This window comes from Atractosteus spatula, assembly GCF_055471065.1.
Source record: "Atractosteus spatula isolate fAtrSpa1 chromosome 10 unlocalized genomic scaffold, fAtrSpa1.hap1 SUPER_10_unloc_1, whole genome shotgun sequence".
NCBI classification, from domain to species: Eukaryota; Metazoa; Chordata; class Actinopteri; order Semionotiformes; family Lepisosteidae; genus Atractosteus; species Atractosteus spatula.
The window spans coordinates 1,812,916-1,838,472 of record NW_028296612.1 but is presented as its reverse complement, the minus strand read 5'-3'; the positions used below and the strand labels follow the sequence as shown (position 1 = coordinate 1,838,472).

The following is a 25,557-nucleotide window of genomic DNA, read 5'->3' as shown; positions in this document are numbered from 1 at the left end:
AGTCCAGAAAAGTGAAGAATAATAAAAGAATTTTTCATTTTTATCTGTCTCTTCTCCTCCGGTCTCACAGGACCAACTCCTCCAGGACGAGCTCGTGTCCTCTCCATCCTCATCTCTGTCCTGACTGTCCTGTCCGCCCTGGGAGTGCTGGCTGGTCTGTACTATAGAAAGACCAGGAGAGAGAACCAGGCAGGAGGCAGGCCTGCGATGTTCTCTACCTTCAGTGATGGTGACGATGGAGAGACGGGAGACGAGGAGGCACAGCGAGAGAGGAGAGAGTCTGGGGGAGTAGAGGTGCACACTGCTGGCGATGATGGAGAGACAGGAAAGGAGGAGGCACAGTGAGAGAGGAGAGAGTTTGGGAGGGTAGAGGTGCACACTGCTGGCGATGATGGAGAGGAGGAGGCACAGCGAGAGAGGAGAGAGTTTGGGAGGGTAGAGGTGCACACTGCTGGCAATGATGGAGAGACGGGAGAGGAAGAGGCACAGTCAGAGAGGAGAGAGTCAGGGAGAGGAGAGACGCACACTGCTGGCGATGATGGAGAGACGGGAGAGGAGGAGGCAGAATCCGTGGCGTTTCAGAGTGGGGTCTGCTACAGGAGGTGTATCGGTATAGAGCCGGCTGAACAGGAGTCTCAGTTTTGGATACTTACTTGCTATGAAGGGCGCTGTAGCTTTCCAAGAGACTCCTAAAAACCCCCAGACGGACACCGACCATCTCTTTCAGGACCGGGACTGGGGACGCTTGTTCTAGGAGCGTCGACTGTACATTCGGGCAACGGCACGCTGTCTGCGTCCGAAGTCGCCTTAAGGTATAGGAACCAGTAAAGCTTTATTCCATACTAAGAGAAGAAAGGAAACGTTTCACACCCGAAGAAGGTCCCATAATCTAAACTTCTTCTCTTTTCAGCAGGGAAATAAACCTTTTACTTGTGCCTTTGCAGGCTACGCATGCTGACGCAGCTACTGTACCTACCTGAACTATCCTAAGGTATATTTAACACTTCAGTCACATGTCCAATAGAAGAATAGGTTTGCATGTCACTGCTTTCTCCCTCTGTGTGTATTATTGGGGTGTGAAAAGGTTCTATACTACTGTAAGTATATGAAATGAGACTCATTGCTTTCAGTGGCTCGGGGGTCAGTTTGGCAATAACCGGTACGGCCGATGTGTTTGCACCCTGCAACCCCCTCTGGGACTGACCTTTCACCTTGACCTGGGAGTGAGGGATCCTGGGAAAATGTTTGGCAGGAGCCTGCTGCTGTCTGTACATACTGTAAATAAAAAATCTATACATATTGTTACAAAGGGGAGGTACGAAACTGGTGAAAATCAGGATTTGACTGAGCGATTTAGTCAATAAATAAAATAATTCTTCATTCCCCCCCCCGACTTGTACTGTAAGTGATCTCTAGCCATATGTCCGAGCGGTTGGTATAACTAGAGACATGGGAATTCTTTCTCTGGCACAGCTTGGGTGGGAGGAGCAATAATCCAGACACACTTGGTTAAAACAGATATTGATTTCTATGACAAGACGCTACATAACGTAACAAACCAAGACAACCCGTTTCAGAGGCCTAACATTCTGGTCACCCAGAACACCCCAGACTGCAGCAGAGGCCACATCAGAGCTGAGCTGCCTTCTATCTAAACACAAAGCAAGCTGAAGCTGTAACTATCTTCATACGTATATTGTGTATGTCTGGCGTATGAAAGTCTTTTTTCTACACCCTGAAACATGAAAAGAGCAAAAGACATCTCGGTATTACAGCTCTTATTGTGATGACAGTGCTCCCATCACAGTGCATGATAGGGCTTTTGTGGCGTTGTGTCAGATGAACACCCAGGGACACTAGGTAGAGGTTTGTGATTTTATTTCGTTATAGGACATAAAACATGCTCAATGTCTCTCCTGCTTAGCAAAATACAACACAGGGCTAAACTGTATAATGCATTAAGCATTACACTTGTGCAATACTGTTATGAATGTAACACACAGCTGTAATATTCACAGAAATAAGATCGGCACATGAAAGTGTCATAAAGAGAAAAAAAAATAACGCTAGCATGCTAACCTGACTCACCACGTGTCGCTAGCACCACACTACACCCTGTCATGGCACGTCAGCATATTGCAACAGGCCGCCCCCCCCCCCCCACACACACACACACACACACCAGGGCCAGTTTTCCCAGAAAGAAAGTACCCCCACCAACATGTCTCCTGTGGGAGGAAGCTGGCGCGCCAGCAGGAACACCCACGTGCCCGTGGGGGAGAACATGCAGACTCCACACAGACAGCACCCCAGGAATCGCACCCAGAGCCCCAGCGCTGCCAGGCAGCAAAACTTAACCACTGTGCCACCCTGCCCAAATTATTTCTCAATTAGACAGACACCGGGTATTTTTCATAGGGGCTTCTAGGAGTATCAGAACTACGCATCATCGAGGAGCTGGAGAGAGAGAGAGAGCACACACCAGAAGAGACCAGAGGAGGCCAGCTCTGGGGAGGGGTGGGCCTGTGTCTGAGTGGGCAGCGGCGCGGACCCCCGGGTGCTACAGTGCGCTGTAGAAGAACCCCCCCCCCCAGTCGCACCACCATGATCCTGGTCTTCCTCACCGCTGAGCGAAGGTGTGGAGATATCAGACACAACACGACACGACGCAGGATAGTGTGACACCACATAGCATAACACCGCGTATCGCAATATAGTGTGACACCACATAGAGTAACACAAAATTACAGAATGTAGTGTAGCACCACATAACCTTTTTTCCTGCATTCTAAACCCTCGCGTTTGATTCTATAGATTTTGTCAACTCCTTATTCATGTTAACTAAAGTGCTTTAAGAAGATACTTGTAAAGGTTATAGATAAAATTATTATTATTATTCCCCCATCTCCTGATTAAGGGGGCGCAGTGAATATCATGTCCCCTTGCTGACGCTCCTCTTGGCCAGACTCGTTGGTTGTTTTGAATCTGCTGCTAAGAAAAAGTCACAGGAGTTGCTGCAGATGTCGTTTCATTGAAGAGTTTTTATTTTCATCGGTAAGGTGATAAAATGGCGTTTCTCTTTATCGTCTTTATTTGCCCTCGCCCTGGAAGGGACGCGGTTCTTGAGCTGTTTTTCGGGCGGAGACCAACTCTTCGACTTGCTTATATCGTTTTCCAACATATTCAAACGCGTTTTAATCCTTTTTCTTTTGGGAAAACAGAGGGTCTGTTCGCGGTCATTTCTGGAATGTAGACGTGTTACGAGCTGTGTGTTTAACGGGGCTCGCTGTGTTACAGTGTTATTAAAATAAATCACGCCAGTCTGCAGGAGGGACGCGGTGCATTCTCAGCTTTCGCCTGGTATCTGCGTGGAGAAAAAACGAAATGTTGCACAGATCCCCGATCGCAGTGCTGCTGCAGAGCTGAAGGACAAGGGGCGGATTTCTCGAGCGGAGTGATGACATGATGATCGGAGAATTCGAGTACTGTGTTTGTGCTCAAGGTGCACACTGGACACGATGGGGTGGGGGGGGGTCTCGTTTTTCTTTGAAATCCAGCACGGAAATGACTGAACGACTCGCTTGACGAACTAACCAAAATAAAGAGCTCGCCTGCTAAATGACTGCAGCTCATCTGTATTGAAAACAGGGCTCCCTGTGGACCGCTGGAATGAACAGTATACGCACACGCCCTTTGGAGCCAGGCCACATCATGCTGAAACAGCCCAGCTGCAGCGACGTCTGGGCCAAAAGGTAAGAGATACCAGATCGCCTTTCACGTCTGTTTTGCCTGTGTCCAGTTGTGTACTGTGGAGAGTAAGAGTTCCTATTGTAACACTACAGTAGGTGGTGTGAGAGAAATCTAGCCCTGACACCAGCTTCCTATGCCAGCAGATAACTAACGCCCTAAAGTTGGGGGTTACTGTGCGGGGTGTGTCACATTTATTCTCCAGCACAGCTCTGAACTAGGTGAGGGACTCTGAATTCCCAGTCTTTTTCACTGCTTTATAATGGTTTTCCTACTGTATCTACTGATATTGTACAGTCCAAGGGTTTGAGAGTCCTGCTTGATAATTGATAATTGATATTTATAATTGATATTTATCCATCTGCATTCACTGTTGAAGAGATAAGAGAGTCACCTGGGAAGTGAGAGAGTCATATTCAATTCAGTTCAAGGTGCTTTATTAGCATGACCGATGGGCACAATCAGTGTTGCCAAAGCAAATGAAATAATGAAATTCACATGAAACAAAACAAAAAATAACAATAATATAAAATCTACAGACATATACCAGACATTTACAACAAAGACGTATTATAAAATATTGCCATATTCTGTAGGCGGCTGGAGCATTATTGGGAGACAGACTCACTGTTCCTCAGGCTGGGACAGGAGATCACATACTGGGCTGCCTGATCAACTGAGTTCCCTCCTCCCTCTCCCAGTAGGATTGGGACCCGTTGTGATTCTGGCAGGTGTGGGAACTCTGGGATTAGATTTCTGAGTTTAGGGAAGAATGTTTCTCTAATCCCAGAGTATCTGTCCCAGTGCAGTAGGCTCCCTTGTCCAGCGAGTTTTTCTGTCTGGTGCTGTAAGACCCGGTTCTGTCCCGGGCAGGTGTTTTCTGTCTGGTGCTGTAAGGCCCGGTTCTGTCCCGGGCAAAAGTGGCCACAGACACTTCAGGCTCGAATCCCTTGGTTTCTACATATCATTTCTTGTTTTTGTACTTTTGCAAACTATGCACTCCGGAGGCTTGAAGTAGGCTTTGTGCTCAAATACGTATATCAAGATGCTGCCTGACCTCGGTCAGTAAGATAAGGGGCATGTATTTGGAAAGCACACCCAGAACATGAAAAGAACTAACTGTTGTCTAGTCTGTAACTTAGATATAATTAATTGGCACGTGTTGCTGTCTTACCGTTTGTTTAGAATGTTTTGTTTAAAACTGTGTTTTAAGGTATAAAGGACCATCTTCAGCTACTTATTTTTTAAGTCTGGTGGTTTGCAGGCCGGACTGTCATATGCATATGAAAGAGAGACTTCTGCTTCACAGACGCCTGAACTGCGTTGCATTCAAACTGTTGACTTGTACATTGTCTACTGTTTGTACGGTATATTGTTTTGATGCACTGTCTGCACTTTGTGGTTTTACACTTGTTTTAACAATCGAGAGACTTCCTGTCAATAAGAATTCCACTGTACCAGTACATATGACGATAAAGTTCAAGTTCCAGTTACTTGTCAGATATCCCATTATCTGATTGCTGATCACTCAAGACTAGGAAGATGTTGGCAAGTGTGCATTATGAGCTGGTACCAGAAGGGGGCGCTGTTGGGTGATCCATGTGAGTGGTGCGGTCCCACTGTGGGACACACAAGAGATCCGAGTCTGGGAGACTGCTCGTCCCCTTGGGAACCAGGACCCCAGTGTCTGTCGCCAGTTGGTGTTGGCTCAGGGGGCGATTTGAACTTTCCCTGCAGATAAAGGCCCATGTGCACGATGATGAAGAGGGTGACCTGTAACTCCGCCTGTTGTTCCACCCTCCCACCCCCCTCTGTGTACAGAAGAGCCTCCTGTCCTGGCTGGAGGAGCTCACCCAGCTGTGTCTGGAGAGAAGCCGGGGTATTGGCTTCAACAACACAGCTGGGCAGCTTGTTCCCCACCCCCGTCACCCTCTGTGTACAGAAGAGCCTCCTGTCCTGGCTGGAGGAGCTCACCCATCTGTGTCTGGAGAGAAGCCAGGGTATCGGCTTCAACCACAGGGCTGGGCAGCTTGTTCCCCACCCCCACCACCCTCTGTGTACAGAGGAGCCTCCTGTCCTGACTGGAGGAGCTCACCCAGCTGTGTCTGGAGAGGAGCCAGGGTATCGGCTAGCTGTTGTTTCCGTTTCTGGGTGATATTTTGTGATGACAGTGTGACAGTGTCCAGGGGTTTCAGTGGAAGTGATTGAAGAGCTGGGCAGGAGAAAAGAGAGCACTTTGACAGCATCTTTCTGGTTTCTAATCCAGGTATTTTGTCATTTTTGTTATCAAATAATATGATTTTGTATTAACAGATATTTTATTTCTGGAGCGCACGTTTAGTTCAGCTCAGAGGCAGAGAAGTGTTATGAGACAATGGTAGCACATGAATCTTCCATCCACAGCCGACAGTAACTCCAAACTGAGGGTCAGAGTATTCCAGATGATTCCTGAGCTGCCAGTTTTTGCCAGTTCGTGTAAAATCTTGCTTTTCTTCATTACAGCAGAATCAGCAGCCATCTCACCCTGCAGCTCCCAGCTGGCAGCACCACTGGATCACCACTGGATCACACCACTGGATCACAGCAGGTGTGAGCCTGGTCAGTACCTGGAGGGGAGACCTCCTGGGAAAAACTAAGGCTGCTGCTGGGAGAGGTGTTAGTGGGGGCCAGCAGGGGGCGCTCACCCCGCGGTCTGTGTGGGTCCTAATGCCCCAGTATAGTGACGGGGGACACTGGACTGTAAACAGGCTCCGTTCTTCGGATGAGATGTAAAACCGAGGTCCTGACTCTCTGTGGTCGTTAAAAATCCCAGGGCGTCTCTCGAAAAGAGTAGGGGTGTCACCCTGGTGTCCTGGCCAAATTTCCCATTGACCCTTACCAATCATGGCCTCCTAATAACCCCCCTCTCTGAACTGGCTTCATCCCTCTTCTCTGCACTCTGGTGAGGCTGGAGGGGATCCACATGACCTGTAAAGCGCTTTGAGTGGAGCGTCCACTTAAATTGAAGGAATTATTGTTATTGTTATTCTTATTACAGGTCACCCACATGGATTCTGTTGCTGATTCTCTCATCAGGTGAGTCAGCTTTTGGGGACCCCTGGACTGACTGGACCTGAGGTCACAGACCCCCTGGACTGACTGGACCTGAAGTCACAGACCCCCTGGACTGACTGGACCGGGGACACAGACCCCCTGGACTGACTGGACCAGAGGTCACAGGCACTCTGGACTGACTGGACCGGGGACACAGACCCCTGGACTGACTGGACCAGGGACACAGACCCCTGGACTTTCTGGACCAGAGGTCACAGACACTCTGGACTGACTGGACCAGAGGTCACAGACACTCTGGACTGACTGGACCGGGGACACGGACCCCTGGACTGACTGGACCGGGGACACGGACCCCTGGACTGACTGGACCGGGGTCACAGACCCCTGGACTGACTGGACCGGGGTCACAGACCCCCTGGACTGACTGGACCTGAAGTCACAGACCCCTGGACTGACTGGACCTGAGGTCACAGACCCCTGGACTGACTGGACCGGGGACACAGACCCCCTGGACTGACTGGACCAGATGTCACAGGCACTCTGGACTGACTGGACCGGGGACACAGACCCCTGGACTGACTGGACCAGGGACACAGACCCCTGGACTGACTGGACCAGGGACACAGACCCCTGGACTTTCTGGACCAGAGGTCACAGACACTCTGGACTGACTGGACCAGAGGTCACAGACACTCTGGACTGACTGGACCGGGGACACGGACCCCTGGACTGACTGGACCGGGGTCACAGACCCCTGGACTGACTGGACCAGAGGTCACAGACCCCCTGGACTGACTGGACCGGGGTCACAGACCCCCTGGACTGACTGGACCGGGGTCACAGACCCCTGGACTGACTGGACCGGGGTCACAGACCCCTGGACTGACTGGACCTGAGGTCACAGACCCCTGGACTGACTGGACCGGGGTCACAGACCCCCTGGACTGACTGGACCAGAGGTCACAGACCCCTGGACTGACTGGACCAGAGGTCACAGACCCCTGGACTGACTGGACCGGAGTCACATACTCCTGGACTGACTGGACCGGAGTCACAGACCCCTGTATTAAGTGGACCAGGGTCACAGACCCCTGGACTAACTGGACTGGGGTCCCAGACTACTTCTCTCACTGGATTGAGGTTCTTCAGGACCAGGGTTGGAGACCCCTCATTTAGATGAGCCTCATCCTCTTTCCTGTTGGCTGATGGGACAGTGCAAGTGTCCCTGAGCCCACCAGCTCCAGATTGGATGTACTGTTGGATATACTGGGTGCAGTGGTTAGTGGTGTCCCATGTTTCCTCTGACCAGTCCAGATGCACGCTGGTGGGTGGAACTGGCTTCTGGGTGTGAGTGTGTGTCTGCCCCAGCAGTGTCTGTCTGCTCCAGCGTGTGTCTGACGTCTGTACCCTGCCTTGCACCTGTTGAATGCTGGGATAGGCTCTGACATCCCCGGCAACTCCGACTTGGAAATAGTGATCAGAAGACGGAGGGATGGGATTGAATTTATTCCGAAATTCTTTCCCATGTTCTTGCTTGCTTTCCCCCATCGCCCAGTCTCCTCGGAACACGTCCCGGTGGCGGCGAAATTCGGGGATTCGGTCACTCTGCCCTGCGACGGAAAACCCTACAGCCTTGGGATCCCTGAAGACGCGCTCCAGGTTTTCTGGGAAACCCTGGATTACCGCGTCTACGAGTTCGTGGGCGGGAAGGGCTATCCTGACAACGGGTTCCAGGACAGAGCCGAGATGTCCCGAGAGAAGATCAGCCAGGGGGACTTCTCTCTGACCGTCCACCACACCACCTTCTCCGATGGCCAGATCTACGCGTGTTACCTCCTAACAGAGAGCAGACGCTTGCTTCAGAGTGTGGACCTTGTCATTCTAGGTATGTTTTTATATGGCCAGCAGCCAGATCACTCTGCAACTCACAGCTGGCAGCCCCCCCCCCCCCACTGGAGCTCAGCAGGTGTGAGCCTGGTCAGTACCTGGAGGGGAGACCTCCTGGGAAAAACTAAGGCTGCTGCTGGGAGAGGTGTTAGTGGGGCCAGCAGGGGGCGCTCACCCTGCCGTCCATGTGGGTCCTAATGCCCCAGTATAGTGACAGGGGAAACTGGACTGTAAACAGGCGCCGTCCTTCGGATGAGACGTAAAACCGAGGTCCTGACTCTCTGTGGTCATTAAAGATCCCAGGGTGTTTCTTGAAAAAGAGTAGGGGTGTAACCCCGGCGTCCTGGCCAAATTTCCCACTGGCCCTTCCCAATCATGGCCTCCTAATAATCCCCCTCTCTGAACTGGCTTCATCACTCTGCTCTCCTCCCCACTGAGAGCTGCTGTGTGGGGAGCGTTCTGGCGCACTATGGCTGCCGTCGCATCTTCCAGGTGGGGGCTGCACACTGGTGGTGGTAGTGGGATTCCCCATGACCTGTAAAGCGCTTTGAGTGGAGTGTCCAGAAAAGCTCTATGTAATTGTAAGCAATTAATAATAATAATATTTTTATTATTATTATTACAAAGATGGGGGTTACGAATATAGAAAGCACTGAGTGGGGATAATCAATAATCAATAATTAAATTGACCATCAGAATTCCCAAATTGTGTTGCCAGGAATATAGCCGAATGGTCAGTATAGTTAGAGGCATCCGAGATCTTTATCCTTTGGCACAGTTTCGGCAAGGGAGCAATACATCGGAGGCCAACTGGGTGGATCACACATTTCTGAAGAATGACGATGACACCGACAACTAAACAACACGACAGACGACATGTACTTTACCCTTATTCAAAGACAGGGCATCTCGGAGGTCAGTCTCCTGACCAGCCAGTGAAACCCACACTACTGCCCAGTGTTGCTGCCCGATTCTCCCTTCCCGTAATAAAACGCATGAGAATCTGGCTCCGTGTTTAACTCATCCAGCTCCCAATAGCCAAGGGAGAACGTTTTTGACCTGCGGATTCCCGATAGAGGAAATCAGGAGTTTCGTAAAATAACAAGTTCCCTTGGACATCGGGTCAAGTGCCGAGCTGGAAACTGGTCCGTAAGGCTGAGCTAAGGCGGAACTAACGTAGGGGTCTCATAACTCTGCGTGCAGGGGGTTCGGGAATGTCAGTACGGCTCCCATCTGTGAGACCTCTGGTGACGGGCTCAGTCCTCGGAGAAGTGAGCCGCTGTCCTGTCCGAGGAGACGCAGAGAAGCTCTCGACATGTCCCAGCATGTTCCAGGTTTGCACGAATCCATCACGAGTTGCTCTGTACTTTCTGTGTGTTTCAGATATCGACTCTGTACAGAAGAGCATATTAATGTGTTCATGTTACTCGTGTAGAGGAATCGCAGCTGAGATATTTTCTCATACACCGACACCGACACCTAGTGGTGGCGTGAGGCACTGTGAGAGTATCAGGGAGGTGAGAGGGAACGTTTTTTCCAACATCCTAAAACTGATCGGAAGATCTGATGGCAGGAAATGTGCTTTTTCCCCCCCGAAAGAATTCATCTGTTTTTCCAGTTGTCCATTTCACCAAGAACGGCAAGGTGGCTGGCTTAATGACTTTATTGGGGATGTGTTTGTTCGTTCAAAGAAGAATTAAAAGGTGTAAAAAGTTAGTTTCTCCCTTTGATGAGGACAGACTGGATCAAACCAAAACAACATTTGAAGTGAATTGCGAATGTATTGAGTTGTGGTGCAACCGTAACTTGAACCTAACGTGCCTGGGGCGTGTGCTTGTGAAATTGCATTTGAAATGCAAAATGAAGCTGATCGCAGTCCAAACTCAGGGTGTTGTTGTCAAAATACATGTTCAGCAGGTTTCTACCTATCCTTTTCAGCTCGCTCAGAAGTCCGCAGCCTGCAGTCTGGTGTCTCTCTCTCTCTCCCTCTCCACACTGCTGGTCCAGTGGAGGTGCTGTTTGATCCTGGAGGATCTGCCCAGTCTCCCAGGGTCTTACTGAGCGGCGCAGGGCTCCCTGGCCCCGGGTACGAGCAGAGAGTGTTGGTGCAGAACAGCTCTCTGACGCTGCGTTCCCTCACTCCAGCTGATCAGGGGAGCTACACAGTGAGGGACCTTCAGGGAAACACTATCAGCACTGTGACAGTCACTGTGGGAGGTGAGCAGGTCTACAGTAGGGTCACTAGAGGGGTCTACACTCCTGACAGAGGGGGTTCTTACAGTATATCATCCTCTGTCCTGATTGTCTTTCAGCTCACAGAGACACTGTCACCCTGCAGCCTGGAGCCTCTCTGTCTGTCCCCCTGTTCACTGGAGAGCCGGTGGAGGTGCTGTTTGACCCTGCAGGAGGTGGAAACTGGACCTCAGTGTGTTCTGTCCAGAACAGCACAGCCAGCTGTGTCCCCCAGTACAGAGACAGAGTGTCAGTGCAGAACAGCTCGCTGACACTGCGCCCCCTCACTCCAGCTGATCAGGGGAACTACACTGTGAGGGACCTTCAAGGAAACACTATCAGCACTGTGATTGTCACCGTGGGAGGTGAGTAAATTCTGGTATCCGAGAGCTTTTTTCAGAATGCACCTACAAAACGTGGAGTGTAGCTCGTGCCTGGCCTGAATCCCTCTCCAATGGCTGAGCGACGTGTCTCTGCAGCTCTTGCAATGGCAGCTCAGCACTTGCAGTGGAACTACACCCTCAATCAGGACAGTGTAGGGGGGGGGGCAGTGCACTATGGGAGTTGTAGTTCCTGCCAACTGGGGAAACGCCCCTCAGGACTACATTTTCACATCCGCTGTCCGCATGTGGCCTGGCACTCCCGGAAAACGTCCCCACGCTTATGTCTCCCCTTCCTGTCGACGGTTGTGCTGTTGCACGTGAACTTAGTTTATAAATCCTTTCGCCCTGAAATAAAGGGAAAGTTGAGTTTTTACCACTATGCACTCTCTCTGACTTTATTGGTTTTCGATGAGACGGCAGTTCGAAGGGAGCTGGTGATGCTATTTACCAGTTACTAGTAGTTTTTTGTGAGTTACTTACCCATGTAGATCAGATCACTATACAATTTCTTGCATGAGGAATTGGTCTTGTCGCAGACCCCAGCTGGCTCTCCAGGAGACACACAGACAGGGAGAGAGAAGCTGGGGGGTCAGAGCGGAGGGTCAGCCATTTATACGGCGCCCCTGGATCAGCTGGGGTTCAGGGCCTCGCTCAGGGGGGCCCCAACGGAGTAGGATTCCTCTGCCGACCGCGGGATTCGAACTGGCAAACCCTTCCAGCCACAGAGCCACAGCTCCGCCCCGGTATCCATATCTGAACTGTATGTTGGGATCAGATCTCAAGCTCATTACATTGTTCTTTATGGATATTAATTCCCCTTTTGCTGGACGTTGCGTTATTTTTTAGGAACATAACCTGACCTTACAGTTGACCTCTCTGTACTGTATTTGGTAGCTGCAAGTGAACCACAAATTCTGTTTAACTGGCGGTCTCTAACCTGCCTCTATTCCATTTATTCTTATGGGGAAAGAACTTGAAGCCAGAAAGTTCACGAGGATTATGATGAATTATTATTATTGTCTTTCTCTTGTCCTCCGGTCTCACAGGACCAGCTCCTCCAGGACGAGCCCGTGTCCTCTCCATCCTCATCCCTGTCCTGACTGTCCTGTCCGCCCTGGGAGTCCTGGCTGGTCTGTACTATAGAAAGACCAGGAGAGAGAACCAGGCAGGAGACAGGCCTGCGATGTTCTCTGCCCTCAGAGATGGCGACGATGGAGAGACGGGAGACGAGGAGGCACAGCGAGAGAGGAGAGAGTCTGGGAGAGGAGAGATGCACACTGCTGGCGATGATGGAGAGACGGGAGAGCAGGAGGCACAGTCAGAGAGGAGAGAGTCTGGGGGAGTAGAGGTGCACACTGCTGGCGATGATGGGGAGACGGGAGAGCAGGAGGCGCAGTCAGAGAGGAGAGAGTAGGGGTGCACACTGCTGGTGATGATGGAGAGATGGGGGAGGAGGAGGCACAGTCAGAGAGGAAAGAGTCTGGGAGGGTAGAGGTGCACACTGCTGGTGATGATTGAGAGACGGGAGAGGAGAGAGTCTGGGAGAGGAGAGACGCACACTGCTGGTGATGATGGAAAGATGGGAGAGGAGGAGGCACAGTGAGAGAGGAGAGAGTCTGGGAGGGTAGAGGTGCACACTGCTGGCGATGATGGAGAGACGGGAGAGGAGGAGGCACAGCGAGAGAGGAGAGAGTCTGGGAGGGTAGAGGTGCACACTGCTGGTGATGATGGAGAGACGGGAGAGGAGGAGGCACAGCCGGAGAGGAGAGAGTCAGGGAGAGGAGAGACGCACACTGCTGGTGCCGTCGGAGACGCAGGAGATGAAGAAGCACAGACCCTCCCCTGTGCTGCAGCGACATAAGATCCGTCCTCATCTCCTGTTTGACATGAGAAGACCCGTTGTCTTTTGGAACTAAACAATGTGCGTTAAGCATGTTAGTTCCTTCAGCAGGGCCGGCGCCAGAGGGGAAAATCTGTGCGGCTGAAATTCGGAGGGGGGCGATGATTTCTTGGTTGAAACGGAGCCGTTGCAAAGCCCCCTTTTTGCTGGTGCAGAATGATCTCTATGCGTCTCCCAGGTGGGGCTGCTGGTGCAGAATGATCTCTGTGCGTCTCCCAGGTGGGGCTGCTGGTGCAGAATGATCTCTGTGTGTCTCCCAGGTGGGGCTGCTGGGGCAGAATGATCACTGTGCGTCTCCCAGGTGGGGCTGCTGGTGCAGAATGATCGCTGTGCGTCTCCCAGGTGAGGTTGCTGGTGCAGAATGATCACTGTGCGTCTCCCAGGTGGGGTTGCTGGTGCAGAATGATCGCTTTGCGTCTCCCAGGTGGGGTTGCTGGTGCAGAATGATCGCTGTGCGTCTCCCAGGTGGGGTTGCTGGTGCAGAATGATCACTGTGTGTCTCCCAGGTGGGGTTGCTGGTGCAGAATGATCACTGTGTGTCTCCCAGATGGGGCTTCTGGTGCAGAGTAATCCTGTGCGTCTCCCAGGTGAGGTTGCTGGTTCAGAATGATCACTGTGCGTCTCCCAGGTGGGATTGCTGGTAGAGAATGATCACTGTGCGTCTCCCAGGTGAGGTTGCTGGTGCAGAATGATCACTGTGCGTCTCCCAGGTGGGGCTGCTGGTGCAGAATGATCATTGTGCGTCTCCCAGGTGGGGTTACTGATGCAGAATGATCACTGTGCATCTCCCAGCTGGGGCCGCTGGTGAAGTATGATTACTGTGCGTCTCCCAGGTGTGGTAGCAGTTCAGTGGGGAGTATATACCCTTCTATATATCAGTTACTATCTGGGTGAAAGGTGTTAAATGCAAGGAATTCCTTATCATAACTAGTATTTTCTGAACCTAGCCTTTGAGCCAAATGAATACTTTTGTTTTGAACAATGGATGTAATTATTTCTACTGGTGCGCGTAACAGATGCTGGTCAGTTCCAGATCCAGTTAAAATGAGGTGCCAAATTTGAGGAGAAAAAACTTGCATGTAAAAAATGAGAACCTGAAAAAAGACACAAGAAATAATGCACTGAGGAACTTAGGAAGTGTGTGTGTGTCCTGTGATGGACTGGTCTCCTGTCCAGGGTGTGTGAGTGTGTGTGTGTCCTGTGATGGACTGGTGTCCTCTCCAGGGTGTGTGTGTGTGTGTCCTGTGATGGACTGGTGTCATGTATATTATTATAAATATTTTGACCAGCAAACTCAAAACACGGCGCCAGGGACTGCATATCGCCAGGACACAACCCGGCAGCGTGTTTCATAACCAGATACAACCGCACATGGATCTTTTGTCAAAGCCTTTTACTCGTAATTATTATAATTATTAATAATAATAATAATAATAATAATGTCACTTTATTAACCCTATACAATTTCTTGCATGAGGAATTGGTCTTGTCGCAGACCCCAGCTGGCTCTCCAGGAGACACACAGACAGGGAGAGAAAGAAGCTGGGGGTCAGAGCGCAGGGTCGGCCACTGTACAGCGCCCCTAGAGCAGCTGAGGTTAAGGGCCTTGCTCAGGGGCCCAACGGAGTAGGATTCCTCTGCCGGCCGCAGGATTTGAACCGGCAAACCCTTCCACCCACAGGAGCAGATCCTTGACCATAGAGCCACAATCCTGATATATCCTGGATATACAAATATATATCCTGATCATGTTGATGCTGCTAATTTGTATAATGAACTTTTCAGCTCTTTGATGCGACTTCAAGAACACTACACTTCTGAAGAGGTGCTGAGGTCTGTGGACGTGATCTCTCGGACCGTCTCTCCAGACATCTCCGGAGTTCTGTGAGCTTTCAACTCTTTTATCGTTTGCCAGTTTCTGGAACCAGCGAGGCGCGTAGCTTCTCAAGACTAAACTTGTTTTAAAAAAACAAAAATGAGCAACACTGCACTTAAAACCAATGACATTAGAACAGAGTATTTTTTTTAATATTTTGTCGATACAAGTTGGCGTACAGTGAAGAGTTTTACTTCTTGCTGTGTTCTATGAGGTGCCCATGACCGTTAAAGCATTGTGATGTTATGACTGATTTTGTTTTTTTTATAATAAAAATTAACATTGCGGTTAACATTCTTAATGCATTTTGGGTATTTAATCAGCCTGAGATATCCAGATGTGCTGCTGTGTCAACAGCTGTGCTCTTGTGCCCAAATCTATCCTGAAAACTGTCTCTGTCTTTTAATTGAAAATTTGGTTGGACTCGCAGATCAGACCCCGGCCGCTGTCTCTGCACATATCCAAGCCCGTCTCACACAGGTTCACCAGCGACTGCAGTCTCGACTACAGTCCTTCATTCGGAAGCAGTTCAGACCGTGGCTGAGGGCTTCAAAATTTGCAGATTGAAGTGTGTGTGTCTGTCCTGTGATGGTGTCCTGTCCAGGGTGTGTGAGTGTCTGTGTGTGTTCTGTGATGGACTGGTGTCCTGTCCAGGGTGTGTGAGTGTGTCCTGTGATGGACTGGTGTCCTGTCCAGGGTGTGTGAGTGTGTGGTGTGTCCTGTGATGGACTGGTGTCCTGTCCAGGGTGTGTGAGTGTGTGTGTGTCCTGTGATGGACTGGTGTCCTGTCCAGGGTGTGTGTGTCCTGTGATGGACTGGTGTCCTGTCCAGGGTGTGTGAGTGTGTGTGTATGTCCTGTGATGGACTGGTGTCCTGTCCAGGGTGTGTGAGTGTGTGTGTGTGTCCTGTGATGGACTGGTGTCCTGTCCAGGGTGTTTGATTGTGCGTGTGTCTTCTGTGATGAACTGACGTCACATCCAGGGTGTACCCTACCCTGTGCCCATTGCATGCTGGGATAGACTCCCGCTCCTACGGCGTACACGGGGGGGCAGCCGATTACACAGGTTACACAGGGTCTCCTGGATACCTGTTCTAATGCCAGTAGCCATCTCACCCTGCAGCTCCCAGCTGGCAGCCCCCCACTGGAGCTCAGCAGGTGTGAGCCTGGCCAGTACCTGGAGGGGAGACTCCTGGGAAAACTGAGGCTGCTGCTGGGAGAGGTGTGAGTGGGGCCAGCAGGGGGCGCTCTCACCCTGCGGTCTGTGTGGGTCCTGATGCCCCATTGCAGTGACGGGGGACACTGGACTGTAAGAAGGCGCCGTCCTTCGGATGAGACGTAAAACCGAGGTCCTGACTCGGAGGGCTGTCTGTGGGGAGTTTGCATGTTCTCCCTGTGTTGCCATGAGTTTCCTCCAGGTGGTCTGGTTTCCTCCCGCAGTCCAGAGCCAGGCTGGTGGGTGACTTGACTTCTGGGAAAACTGGGCTCTGGTGTGAGTCTGTTTTTGTGATGGACTGGGGTTAGTGGGGCCAACAGGGGGCGCTCACCCTGTGGTCTGTGTGGGTCCTCATGCCCCAGCATAGTGACGGGGGGCACTGGACTGTAATATCTCCGGCCTCACAAGCTGTTTGCGCACGCGGCGGTTTTCGTGCAGCTGCTGCTGTACTATTTTTATTTTGAGGGGCTCACCTCTTACCCCCAAGGCCAAGGCGCAGAGCCCTGGGTCGGTCGCCGTCAGCGCCGGTGCGCTATCATGGCGTAGGTGGTGGGCTCTGCTCTGCTGCTGGGCGGTCTCTGCTGGGGCTGGGAGCTGAGGTGAACGGAGGCGTAGTGCACTGTGGTGTCTTCTTCCTGCTCGCAGACAGACACACACACACACAGAGGTGTGCTGAGCTCAGCTCAAGAGCTCTTGATCTGGTCGATTCTTGCACACACCTCCAGGAAACTCACAGTACGCACACAGAGCAAAGAGAGCTGAGGTTCCACACACACACACACTGAGACTTAGCTGGAGTCAGAGGAGCTGTTAATAAACTTTCACTTAAAAACACCTTCTTCTGGACCAGCACATAGAGTAAACTCTGAGTGTACAGACACACTAAAGACCAGAGATTACACACACACACACACTGGAGTCAGATGAGCTGTTAATAAACTTGTTTTCATCTAAAAACACCTTCTTCTGGACCAGCACATAGAGTGAACTCTCAGTGTACAGACACACTAAAGACCACAGATTCAACACACACGCACACACGCACACACACACACTGAGACTCAGCTTGAGTGACTCTTGAGTCAGATGAGCTGTTGACAAATGTACTTTCTCTCAGATACACCTACTTATGTACCAGCACACATACTAAACTCACAGTATGCACACATAGGAATGTAGTAAACAGTAAACATAGTAAACAGTTTGCACATGGAGCAAAAACACAAGATCACACACACACACTGAGACACAGCTGGAGCCACTCGCTACCCAGATATGAGCTGTCGATCAACGTTTCTCTCAGATACACCTCCACCTTCCTGTGTACCAGCACGCACAGGAATCTCGCTGTGCACAGACGCAGCCAAGAAACCCGAGACTTCACACTCACACACACACACTCACACACTCACAGAGTGTGCCCAGGCCTATTCTACGCAGAGCGTGTCTTCGCTGAGCCAGAATGAGTCGCGGTTTCTTCCCACGTGTCTGAGCTTGTGTTTCTGGTCGGAGCTGAAGTTGTGGGTCAGTGTGTGTGTGTGCGTGCGTGTGTGTGTGGAATCTGTGGTCTTTGCTCTGTCTGCATACTGATAAAGAAGACGAACTCTGCGTAGAATAACAGTGTGTTATCCTCTGTGTGTGTGTGTGATCTGTGGTCTTTGCTCTGTCTGCATACTGATAAAGATGAGCTCTGCGTAGAATAACAGTGTGTTATCCTCTGTGTGTGTGTGATCTGTGGTCTTTGCTCTGTCTGCATACTGACAAAGAAGACGAGCTCTGCGTAGAATAACAGTGTGTTATCCTCTGTGTGTGTTATCTTGGGTCTTAGCTCCATGTGCAAACTGTGTGCAAACTGTGAGATTCCTATGTGTGCAGACTGTGAGTTTAGTATGTGTGCTGGTACATTAGAAGGTGTATCTGAGAGAAAATGAGTTTGCCGACAGCTCATCTGACTCCAGCTGAGTCTCGCTGTGTCTGTGTGGAGTCTCATTTGCTTGGCTCTGTGGGTGCTGGTATACAGGAAGCTGGAGGGGTATCTGAGAGAAAGTACGTTTGTCAACAGCTCATCTGACTCCAGCCTCACTCCAGCTGAGTCTCAGTGTGTGTGTGTGCATGTGTGTTGAATCTTGTCTTTAGTGTGTCTGTACACTGAGAGTTTACTCTATGTGCTGGTCCAGAAGAAGGTGTTTTTAAATGAAAGTTTATTAACAGCTCATCTGACTCCAGCGTCACTCCAGCTGAGTCTCAGTGTGTGTGTGTGTGTGTGGAATCTGTGGTCTTTGCTCCATATGCAAACTGTGAGATCACTATGTGTGCTGGTACATAAGAGGAATTTGTCTGAGAGGAAGTAAGTTTATGAACAGCTCATCTGACTCCAGCCGAGTCTCGCTGTGTCTGTGTGGGGTCTCATTCTGCTTGGCTCTGTCTGGACACTGCAAGACCACTGTGGGGGCTGGTATACAGGAAGGTGGAGGGGTATCGGAGAGAAAGTACGTTTGTCGACAGCTCATCTGACTCCAGCCTCACTCCAGCTGAGTCTCAGTGTGTGTGCGTGTGTGTTGAATCTCTGGTCTTTAGTGTGTCTGTACACTGAGAGTTTACTCTACGTGCTGGTCCAGAAGAAGGTGTTTTTAAATGAAAGCAAGTTTATTAACAGCTCATCTGACTCCAGTGTGTGTGTGTGTGTGTGTGTGTGTGTGTGTGTGTGTGTGTGTCTGTGTGTGTGTGTTGAATCTCTGGTCTTTAGTGTGTCTCCACTCTGAGAGCTTACTCTATGTACTGCTCCATAAGAAGGTGTTTTTAAATGAAAGTTTATTAACAGCTCATCTGACTCCAGCGTCACTCCAGCTGAGTCTCAGTGTGTGTGTCTGTGCGTGCGTGTGTGTGTGTGTTGAATCTCTGGTCTTTAGTGTGTCTCCATACTGAGAGCTTACTCTATGTACTGCTCCATAAGAAGGTGTTTTTAAATGAAAGTTTATTAACAGCTCATCTGACTCCAGCGTCACTCCAGCTGAGTCTCAGTGTGTGTCTGTGCGTGCGTGTGTGTGTGTGTTGAATCTCTGGGCTTTAGTGTGTCTGTACACTGTGAGTTTACTCCTCATGAGGAAGTGTATCTCGAGTGAAGCTGTCTTGCAGACTCCTGCAGTACGTCTCGAATCTCACTGCGGGTCTGGCTGGGCCAAAGATCGGCGGTTGTTTTGTTTTTTTGCGTGCGGTTACCGGGTCGTCGTCGAGACTGTTCCCGTCCCTCGTGCTCTGCTGGTTTCCCGCGGCTCTTCGTTGGCGGCCTTTCCGGACAGAGTTCGGACCACAAGGACGGACGGAGGGACAGAAATGAAGAAGCATCGTGATGAGAATCCTGCTTTCAGTGCACTGACTGAGCTCTGGGGAGTGTCCAACAGGGACAGGAGGCGGAGGAAGGGAAGGGTCTCCTGTCCCGATCGGTGGATCGCATTCAGACTAAAGAGATTCAGTTCCTTCAGACTAAAGAGACTCGGTTCCTCCAGCCTGTCAGTGTGGGACACTCCCTTCAGACTAAAGAGACTCAGTTCCTCCAGCCTGTCAGTGTGGGACACTCCCTTCAGACTAAAGAGACTCAGTTCCTCCCGCCTGTCAGTGTGGGACCCTCCCTTCAGACTAAAGAGGCTCAGTTCCTCCCGCCTGTCAGTGTGGGACCCTCCCTTCAGACTAAAGAGGCTCAGTTCCTCCAGCCTGTGAATGCGGGACACTCCCTTCAGACTAAAGAGACTTAGTTCCTCCAGCCTGTCAGTGTGGGACACTCCCTTTAGACTAAAGAGATTCAGTTCCTCCAACCTATCAGTGTGGGACACTCCCTTCAGACTAAAGAGACTCAGTTCCTCTAGCCTGTCAGTGTGGGACACTCCCTCCAGACTAAAGAGACTCAGTTCCTCCAGCCTGGCAGTACTGTATAGTTCTTTCCCTTCAGAATGAAGAACAATATCTATTTCAGAATGTGGGCACAGTACTCCAGTCTGATCGAGAGGTGCTCTGACCTGGCCGGTGGCAGAGGCAGTAGGTGCAGCAGGAGCAGATCACAGCCACTGTCACAGCTGTGCAGCCCAGGAGGACCCAGCACAGTGGGAAGGTCCCGGGTTCGACAGCCGAACCTGTAACAGAGCGGCAAGACAGGGCGGGGGGGGGGGGGGTGAGTCGGCCTTTACTGATGTATCCCTATGAGAAACTGCACTTTGGACAGACTGACAGACTGACTAGTGCACTGACTGACTGACTGGCACACTGATTGACTGACTGACTGGCACACTGACTGACTTTCACACTGACTGAATGACACACAGATTGACTGATTTTTACACTGAATGACTGACTGGCACACTGTCTAACTGGCACACTGATTGACTGATTGGAGCACTGACTGACTGGCACACTGACTAACTGGCACACAGATTGACTGATTTTTACACTGAATGACTGACTGGCACACTGACTAACTGGCACACTGATTGACTGATTGGAGCACTGACTGACTGGAGCACTGACTAACTGGCACACTGATTGACTGGCTGACTGGAGCACTGACTAACTGGCACACTGACTGACTGGCACACTGACTGACTGACTGGCACAACGACCGACTGACTGGCACACTGATATACTGGCTGGCACACTGGTTGATTAACTGGCACACAGACACACTGATTGATTAACTGGCATGCTGGCACACTGACACACTGAGTGATTAATTGGCACACTGGCACACTGGTTGATTAACAGGCACACTGACACACTGGTTGATTAACAGGCACACTGACACACTGGTTGATTAGCTGGCACACTGATTGATTAACTGGCACCCTGATATACTGATTGGTGCACTGACACACTGATTGATTAACTGGCACACTGACACACTGGTTGATGAACTGGCACGCTGGCACACTGACTGGCACACTGACACACTGATTGACTAACAGACACACTGACTGCCACACTGACACACTGAGTGACTAACAGACACACTGACTGGCACACTGACACACTGAGTGACTAACAGACACACTGACTGGCCAGCTCCAGCCTCGCTGAGCCCCCCGCCCCAGATCTCCCACCTGGGAAGACGAGCAGGGTTCCGTTTCCGAAGGTGATCTGGCCCCCGACTCTGTCGGCACAGTAATACAGCGCCAGGTCGTCCTCGGTGACGTTCTCGATCCGCAGGCCGACGGAGCCCGGCGGCGAGTCGGGCAGGGCGGAGAGGCGGGGGCCGTCATCCCGGGCGGGCGTCGCGTTGCACTGGGCGGAGCTGCAGCGCCTCCAGCGGACCAGCACGGCCGGGGGGCGGCGGGCGCGCTGCGCCAGCCACAGGGTCTCCAGGCGGTAGGGGATGTCGCAGCGCAGGGTGACGGCGTCGCCCGGGCGGACCGCGCGGAGCTCCTGGGGCCGGCCCGCCGGCAGCTGTGTGAGGGCAGCGCCTGGGGGGGACGGGAAAACCGATCGTGAAGGAGCAAATCCTTTGTCTGGAGAGAAGCCAGGGTATCGGCTTCAACCACACGGACTGGGCAGCTTGTTCCCCAACCCCGCCACTCTCTGTGTACAGAAGAGCCCCCTGTCCTGACTGGAGGAGCTCACCCAGCTGTGTCTGGAGAGGAGCCAGGGTATCGGCTTCAACCAAATGGGCTGGGCGGCTTGTTCCCCACCCCCACCACTCTCTGTGTACAGTAGAGCCTCCTGTCCTGACTGGAGGAGCTCACCCAGCTGTGTCCGGAGAGAAGCCAGGGTATCGGCTTCAACCACAGGGCTGGGCAGCTTGTTCCCCACCCCCACCCCCCTCTGTGTACAGCAGAGCCTCCTGTCCTGACTGGAGGAGCTCACCCAGCTGTGTCTGGAGAGAAGCCAGGGTATCGGCTTCAACCACACGGACTTGGCAGCTTGTTCCCCACCCCCGCCCCCCTCTGTGTACAGCAGAGCCTCCTGTCCTGACTGGAGGAGCTCACCCAGCTGTGTCTGGAGAGAAGCCAGGGTATTGGCTTCAACCACACGGACTTGGCAGCTTGTTCCCCACCCCCGCCCCCCTCTGTGTACAGCAGAGCCTCCTGTCCTGACTGGAGGAGCTCACCCAGCTGTGGCTGGAGAGAAGCCAGGGTATCGGCTTCAACCACACGGACTTGGCAGCTTGTTCCCCACCCCCGCCCCCCTCTGTGTACAGCAGAGCCTCCTGTCCTGACTGGAGGAGCTCACCCAGCTGTGGCTGGAGAGAAGCCAGGGTATCGGCTTTGAAAACATCAGAGGTTGGAGCCTTTGCCAGCTTCTCTTCTTCCCCTCAGAGAGGTATGAGATTTTGCTGCTTAAAGCAGCGGAAAAACACGACCTCCTGCCCGGCGTTGAGCTGAAAACAACGAGCTCGGAATTGAACCCCTGTCGTGCGGCTCCAGTGAGATTTGATTTCAGTTATTTAAGCGAGGGTCCTCGGGTGGAATTAAAAACAGCGTGTGTGTGTGTGTGTATGGGGGGGGTCCCCAGAACTCGAGTTGGGGGGACCCCTGCTCTGTTCTACCGACCCCACGGCGCTGCCCGTTAATGTGACGGGTTGGGCGAGCGTCGAGAACGGCCGCCGAGGTCTGTGTTAATAAAAAAACGCCCCTGTCCCCCTTCTCTGACGATGGATACTCGGGAATGTACTGTAGCTGTAGGTCAGCGTCTGAAACACAACGATCTGAACAGTTACCGGCCCGGGAGAGTTGTTTTACAGACATATTAAAAACCAAGCGTCACTTGTTTCTTATCCAGGATCATTACCGACTAGATGCGTCGATTATATCAGGAAATAAAAAAAAACGTGAAAGTTTCTGAACGCAAGATGGGTGAGGTGTCGCTGTCTAGGCGGCCACAAATAAACCCCTTTAAAGAAAGACGTGTTTTATTATTATTATTTATATTATTATTATTGTATTAGTCGGAGCGGCGGAGGCGAGGGCGCGCCGGTGCGGGCAAATATTAAAGCCGTGCGTGGTATTTGCGTGGTTTAGTGAGATTTTAGCGAATCTCTCCCCACAAAAAAAAATGGAGAAAAAGAGGCGTTTTGTCGCGGTCCGTCAAATGATGCGCCACCGGTTCCGAACGAAGACGTTGTCAGAAAGCGAGTCCACGGAGGTCCTCCACTCAGAACAGTTTTAATAACCGTTTTAAAGGCCTCTGTCCCGCCTATCGGGCTCTTCAACCCGGTTCCGGGGCGACACCAGCGGGCCAGAACCTCTGCTGGCGGTCCAGGGGCGCACGGCGTCTCCTAGCAACCGGCGGGTCCGAACACGACCCCGGTCCGGCCGCGGTGTCCGGCTCCTCGGTCTTGTCCTTCGCTTTTACCGCCTTAAAAACATCGAAATGGCCCCCCGCCCCCAAGCACGGGTGAACGTCTTTAAGACCCCAAATGGAATTAAAAATAAATAACTTCTGAATGCATGGACCATATCTGCGAGATCCTTTTGTTTTTAAAACAGAAGACTGAGTTTTTTTTTTTCCTCTCCAAAAAAGGCCCCAAACAAAACAGTACTTATTAAAGCCGTGCTCTACAGGACAGACTCCAGACTGAGAATCGGGGTCTGTCGTCGCCGACGGCCTCTCTACTCTGTTCAAGCGTCAGTAACGGACCATCATGACCCCCCTGCGTGATTTTACAGCGCGGTGTTTTCCGCGACAGAGTTCAACTGTCTGCTTTCCGACCAGCATGTTTGCCAACGGCCTCCTCCAGGACACTGTACACGGTGAGGGGTGGGGGGAGGGAGCTGGAGTCTCTGCCAAGCCAGCGAAACAGCGCCAAGGCAGGGTACACCCCGGGACGGGACGCCAGTCCGTCGCTGGGCAGGCAGGCAGGCACACACACTCACACCACTGCTGGGGGGGGGGGGAAGCCAACATTATCCACCAGCATGACTGTGAGAGGGGTAAAAAAGCGAATTCGCGCTTCTCTCTCTCTGCGCGGCGGGCGCGAATCAAGACCCGGAGGCCGTCGGTTCTCGGAGACGGTGGGTTATTTTCTCTCCAAATAAACGCCGACCAAACCTGTTTTTTTCCCCCTAAAAGGCGCTGAGTCTACCCCTATATGCGACCCCCCCCACCCCGAGTTCGGCAAGGCGGAACGGTACAGTGAGTTACAAAGCCAGCGGCGAGGAAGGCGCGGTACTCACAGATGAGGAGGAATCTCATTTTGCCACCCCTGGTTCTCCGAAAACCGCCGTCCTGCTAAAATAGCGGCGGGGGGGGCTCTTTTTTTTAATTTTCTGTCGGCTCCGCCTGTGGCCTCGGCCTCGTCTTCAAGCGTCGGGCGGAGGGGCTCGTTAGTCGGAGGGTCGCTGTTTTTGTTCGCGTCGTCTGGTTTCTGAGGCCCCGTTCCTGTCCGGCTCTGCCTCAATCGCGCAATTAACCGAAGGGAACCGGGGGGGGTGGTGGGGGTGTCTTCGCCTGAGCTCCGCCAAGTCACGGAATTGGGGTGTTTTGTGGTTTTTTTTTTAAATTGTGTTGGGGTTTCATTCGGGACACCCGCTGGCTTTTCGTGTAAAAAAAAAAGGTCCGACGGCGTTTCAGGAGGCTTTTCCTGTGGAAAGTCTGTGTCTTTTTCTTTCTTCGTTCTGCAGGGGAAGGGACGCGTCCGGCCTGTGAGGTGTTGAGCCTGGCGACACGGGCGGTTATAGAGTGAGGGGCGTGGATACCGAAGAGGGGAAGAAAGTCTGACTGAAAACTAAAAAGGCACCAGGAGGTGACAGCGTGAATCAGGAACAAGCTGCCCGGTCCATGTGGTTGAAGCCGAGACCCTGGCTCCTCTCCAGACACAGCTGGGTGAGCTCCTCCAGTTAGGACAGGAGGCTCTTCTGTACACAGAGGGGGGTGGGGGTGGGGAACAAGCCGCCCAGCCCATGTTGTTGAAGCTGATACCCTGGCTTCTCTCCAGACACAGCTGGGTGAGCTCCTCCAGTCAGGACAGGGGGCTCTTCTGTACACAGAGGGGGGTGGGGGTGGGGAACAAGTTGCCCAGCCCTGTGGTTGAAGCCGATACCCTGGCTTCTCTCCGGACACAGCTGAAAAAGATCCTCCAGCCAGGCCGGCAGGGTCTTCTTTACCCAAAGGGTGGTGGGGGTGGGGCACAACTGCCCAGCCATGGAGCTGAAGTCCGGCTCTTCAGAAGTGGTTGGCTCCTCACTGCCCCTGTCTGAGACCCTGTCTCGTGTTCTCATCTGCACACATCTGAGTGCCGTGTGGCCAGCCCCCAGCCCCCCGGCTTGCGGTGGGCGCGTGGGA

The 25,557-nt window shown here is 52.0% G+C and overlaps 1 protein-coding gene across 1 annotated transcript; it reads left to right on the top strand.

Annotated features, from left to right (window-relative positions):
• Window positions 1–5,308: 5,308 nt before the first annotated feature.
• On the top strand, window positions 5,309–12,717 carry LOC148813381 (uncharacterized). Its single transcript, XM_088907976.1, has 7 exons — window positions 5,309–5,348; window positions 6,250–6,334; window positions 6,755–6,822; window positions 8,357–8,686; window positions 10,627–10,905; window positions 11,001–11,285; window positions 12,350–12,717. Exons 1-7 carry the CDS (start codon window positions 5,309–5,311, stop codon window positions 12,715–12,717), a joined length of 1,455 nt encoding a protein of 484 aa, XP_088764102.1.
• The last annotated feature ends 12,840 nt before the right edge of the window (window positions 12,718–25,557 follow it).

What these genes read in the sequence shown, in the direction of transcription:
- LOC148813381 (XM_088907976.1), top strand. Translation starts at nt 5,309, where the DNA reads ATGAGCTGGTACCAGAAGGGGGCGCTGTTGGGTGATCCAT. An exon ending in GTTGCTGATTCTCTCATCAG is followed by an intron (nt 6,823 to 8,356) that starts GTGAGTCAGCTT and finishes CCCATCGCCCAG; the next exon opens with TCTCCTCGGAACACGTCCCG. An exon ending in TGTGATTGTCACCGTGGGAG is followed by an intron (nt 11,286 to 12,349) that starts GTGAGTAAATTC and finishes CCGGTCTCACAG; the next exon opens with GACCAGCTCCTCCAGGACGA.